General features: G+C 36.7%; 1 protein-coding gene across 1 annotated transcript in view; it reads right to left on the bottom strand.

Annotated features, from left to right (window-relative positions):
- The window catches only part of mcf2l2 (MCF.2 cell line derived transforming sequence-like 2), a 356,499-nt gene that overhangs the window by 77,791 nt on the left and 273,492 nt on the right, over nucleotides 1-5,216 (bottom strand). Inside the window, exons 23-25 of the mRNA XM_032511616.1 lie at nucleotides 3,439-3,579; nucleotides 2,414-2,506; nucleotides 940-1,018 (exon numbers count right to left, since the gene is read on the bottom strand). Coding sequence (XP_032367507.1) covers nucleotides 940-1,018; nucleotides 2,414-2,506; nucleotides 3,439-3,579 — 313 coding nt within the window. The remainder of the gene's footprint in view (nucleotides 1-939; nucleotides 1,019-2,413; nucleotides 2,507-3,438; nucleotides 3,580-5,216) is intronic.

Here is a 5,216-nt window from a genome sequence, read left to right as displayed (position 1 = left end):
GGTTGGTGGTTTGATCCCCACCCCTGCAGGCATTGTCGAAGTGTCCTTGTGCAAGACACTGAACCCCGAGTTACCCCCGGTGCTGCGCATCGGAGTGCAAATGTGTGTGAATGTTTATCTGATCAGCAGGTGGCACCTTGTACGGCAGCCCCGGCCACAGTGTATGAATGTGTGTGAATGGTGAATGTTTCCTGTAGATGTAAAAGCGCTTTGAGCAGTTGTTAAGACTGGAAAAGCGCTATATAAATACAGCACATTTACATTTAACCAGAGTGAATGCTTTGAGGCAGAAATAAAAAACAACTAAATCCTTTATCTTTTTTTCTTGTCTTATTTGAGTAATAAATAGTTATTTACATGAAAGTCACTAGTTTTAACACTTTTCCGGACACTTTTTCAATTTTTTGTAGGATTGTACATGTCCTAAATATTGTGATGCATTTGTGTACTTATGACAACTACAAACATGCTTAATGTGATTATATCAGTATGTTGCAATTACATTATTCTCTGTCTGCATTTTACAGACAGTATTAGAAAGAGGACATTTCCCTCGCTGGGAACAATGATAGTTGTTGCAGCATAAAATAATGAGAATCTTTGAAAAATGGAAATTAAGAAGAATATGAATACAAAATCTTTTAGAACTTTCATGAAATATGCAGTTAATATAGCATGGGACATGTCTGGAGAATTGTAAAGAGGAAATACCATAGCAGCAACAGCTTTTGGTTAAATGTGTGATTAGAAATTCAATGTTTCTGTGTACATACCATGTAGTTATCACAATACATGTTAACTGGTCTAACCAAAGCTAAATGGATTCATAGATGCACATGTCTTTCGGCTTCAAGTTAGAACTAAAGCAAGTTGTTATTAAGGGGGTAAAACAAGTAAGGAGATGTGTGTGTGTGCGTGCGTGCGTGCGTGCGTGCGTACCTCTGCATGCCTCTAGCTGGCCTGTAAGTACTTTACGAATCTCTGACACCCACATATTTTTCACATCCATGGAAGGAGCCTGGGGAAGAATGTCCATGCGCACACACACACACACACACACACACACACACACACACACACACACACACACACACACACACACACACACACACACACACACACACACACACACACACACACACACACACACCATAATGTATACAATAAAAGCATCTTAATGTTTTGAATGAGTAAGTAAGGGTTGAGGGGGAGAGCTGTATGATGCAACACTGTCCCCAAGAGGAGGGATTTGGAAATATAACTGAATGCCTCCCGAGAAGCAACTAAAACAAAATATTATACAGTATATACTGTATATAATTATAAAGAGGTCTTTTGAATAATGTTTTAGTGTATTTTTTAACTTGTATTTTTATTTATAAACAGAAACAAAAAATACACCTACACTTTAATATTTATGTTAATTTACAACAGTAGGTGTTGCATGTCTTTTCTGACATGACCAGGGTATAACATTAGTAATTTAACTATGCAGCAATACCACATAAGACATATATTTTTCCAACTCTATAATATAAGTGTGTTGACAACCACTTATCTAAGTAAAAGAACAGAAGCATTATCTGCAAAATATCAACATTAAAAGTACTCATCCTGAGGTAAAATCTCCCCTCTGACTGTTAAATGTATTATCATATATTATTAGATTTTTAACCTGTTATGAAACGGCGGAAATCACAGCTTTTTGGTCTTACCCAAATTAAATGTGGTACAGCTCCCATATACTTTGACAATCTGGGGTGTGCTTGATACCATTGGAATGGTAACACTCTTAAGTGTCAGGGAGATTCTAGGCCTTACACAGTTACAGAGGCCTGAATGGAGTTTTTTTCCCATCCAAGTCATACATCTGTTAAATGACTAAAATACACTGCTGTAAACACACCTAGGTGAGATACAGACAACACAAGGCCTTAGTCACATGTTTTAGCTTACTACAGAAAAAAATGGCCAGAAATGATTTGAAAATTGTCAGAAATATGTTGATGTGTGACAAATCTGGTGACAGAGGCAGTCCACAACAGCAGCTGTTACGTAAACACAACATATGACACCAGTTAGTTTGGAAACCAGTAGGGACATAACACTGTTCACAGTACCATGTTCCTTATCAGGATAGTACTGATGCATACTGGGTAAGCAGCATTTTACTTTTGTAGCAGGTCGAGGGGGAGCTAGTTTTGATTACTTCAGATGCAGTCAGGTAGTTTTCAACCTAAGGGTTGGGCTCCATCATAAGGGTCTAGATAAGATAAGTGATAAGTGGTTGTGAAATGATTATAAGGGTAGAAAAGTATTAGATAACAAAATTCTGCAACACAAATCTTTCTTCCTTTTTATCAGATATTGGTCTTTTGGTTTTGTGAAAGTTATTCCATTGTAATTAACATACCTGAATGATGTAAACCTCCTCTCTGCCATTATACCACACCTCAAACTTTTTGATGTCCCCTTTGACGTTCTCTGTGATCCCCACAGCACTCATCTGGACACAGACAGTAGGGCAGAGACACTGTGAGATGCTGCAAAACTGTGACATCTACAAAGTTGACATGGCCAGAGTAACCTGCTAGGGAGCCCTCTGTACATCGTCTATGTATTCTGTTGCCCTGAAGTGCACATATAAGACTAAGCTTTTGCATCTTACAAATAGCTTTTTTCAACCAGAAACCAACCAGCACAATGTTGAAATACAACCCTACCCCCAGATTTCAGGTGTGTCAGTTGATTTGTGGTAATTCATTTAACCCTTGTATGGTATTCGGGTCAAATTGACCCCTTCAAGAGGGTCCCAAAAGTGAAGACAATACGAGGGTTAAAATGGCTATTTGTATCTTTCAATTTGTGTTGATTGTAATGGCCACTTTGGACAAAAGCGTTAGTGTTTTTACAACACCTGCTGACATAAAGGTATTTTCTTTACGGTGCTGTATAACTACTGTATTACTGAGTTAGCGTTACCAGGAGGTCACATAGTTATGATGAATGTGTTGCAGGAAATCATTCATTTACAATACAAGAATAGGTTACAGGTGCATGGTTTTATTTCTAGTGTCGTATTCAGTAACTTAGCCTATGTTGGATGTATTGTGAGCTTAACCGGGTATCACTGTCACTGTGTCACAAGACAAGTACAGGGGGACAAAAAGAAAATATTAGGCCAAAGGCATAACTAAACACTATCTAAAAATAGCGTTCTTTTCACTGTTAGTCTTATTTGCTGTTACAGGTCATTAATGATCATCAGATTAAAAATGACATTGTTTCAGAAACATTTAAAAGTTACAATTACAGTATTTACTTTATACAAAGCTTTAGTATACGCAAAAAAACATATAATACTTGTAATATAATGGGGTCTTTAATAATCTGCCATACACCAAGAAGTCACAGAAAGGGACACCACCTGTCTCTGACCTTGACAGAGTGTTTGAAGCTGTAGGAGGGGGTCTTATCGTTTCCATCTGTGGTCTCCTCTCGTTTCTTACAAAACAGCATCATCTTGTCATACAGGAACAGGTGTCGCTGCATGGGCTTAAACCTGGCCAAGTCCTTCACCTGTAATCAGATAATCTTCATTTTATCTGTTTGTCTGTCCATTAATTATTCTACTGTTCAACTAAAATATTTTGTTATGTTGAAGTAACAGTATTAGTGCTGACAAATTAAGTGTGCTAACAAACACCTAAGGCCTGTTACATAATTTTGTTACCTAGACCTAATCTTGTTACCTATCTGGTTTCTCCAAACTAGCACCATATTTCTCACAAACCCTCTTGCTTACTATACTGTGTCTTGCATCTTTTCCCTTACTGAAGAAGACAAATTTTTTGCAACAGACATTTGTCCTTTCACCATAACACATCAGCATTTGTAGAAACCTCGTCCTGTTTTGTGCACACCTGAAAAAAACTTTCATTGCTGACATCAATGGTTTTCTTTTTTATGTTTTATTTATTTGGTAACTATATATTATGTTAACCTGGATATGCATGCATGTTTTAGCCCATTTACTACAAATCCCATTCATCTCCTTCCAACTAACCGATTAAGGACAAAAAGTTAACTAGAAAGTGCATTTCCTGTAGAAAATGCTTGTGAATGTAGAAAAGTTAAATTGCTAAAGCTAAACTAGACTGATGGCTTCAATGCATAAGAAGAAGGTAAAGCAGTGGGAATTGTTGGAAAAGTGGGAATGGTTTAAATTAGTATAAATGTTTAAAATGTTAAATAACAAAAATATATGAAAAAGTACACTAAACTGAATTTCTGGCTTCAATGCGTAAGAAAAAGGTGAAGTTGTAGGAAAATGTGCAAAAGTGAGAATTGTTGTAATGGTTCTAATTAATATGAATGTCTTTTAAAAGTTGAATAATACTAAAATTGTATGAAAGGTTTTGTAAAAGCCGATGCTAAACTGAATTCCCGGCTTTAATTTGAATGACAATTGATAGTCATTCAATATTTTCAAAAACTACTAAAACTACATTTTAACATTTTAAGGTTTGAATGTAGACAAGCAGACAGACAGACAGACAGACAAACAGCAGGTGTTGCTCATAAGCTGGTTGTCAAAGTGATAGCTAATTGACACCTGAGAGAGATTGAGTCTCAGAGAATGTTGGGAAGCACTCCGCTAGTTTCCGTGCTTCCAAGTCAAAAACCTTAAACTGTATTCCTGTAAACTTTTCACTTTGAGCATCCAAAGACTTTGCTGAAGCTGTAGTATGTGCTATTTCTGTAGATAAAGTAAAAAATTACTCTTATATCAAAGTTTAGACTGGAACAAGCAAAATAACATTGTTGTGGATGATAAGGAGAAGAGTTGTTCTTGTTGCTTTGAGGCAGCTAATTCAAGATCTATGTCATTTTGATTAAATTAGGCTGAAAAAGACAAGAATAGCTTTGTTTTGATGTTTAAACCATGTATGACAAGTAAATATCGTGGCTATGACAGCAAGTTATAGAGGTTTTAAGATGATTTTCAAGGCTTCCGACTCTAGTGATGTCATCACCCTCCGAGTCATGCAATACGCCAATATTGACTATTATAAACGAAGAAAAAGCTTAAACAAAAGCCTAAACTTAAACAGTGATTCCACCAACACTGTTGTACTGGCCTCGCTACTCAGCTATTCAGCAAGCTTACAACCATCAGGCTAGGACGAACAAAGAACGTGGATGCAAGAGATCTT

Source organism: Etheostoma spectabile, unplaced genomic scaffold, assembly GCF_008692095.1.
Source record: "Etheostoma spectabile isolate EspeVRDwgs_2016 unplaced genomic scaffold, UIUC_Espe_1.0 scaffold395, whole genome shotgun sequence".
Classification (NCBI taxonomy): Eukaryota; Metazoa; Chordata; class Actinopteri; order Perciformes; family Percidae; genus Etheostoma; species Etheostoma spectabile.
Note: the sequence above shows the minus strand (reverse complement) of the source record. Positions and strands in the feature narration are given on the sequence as shown.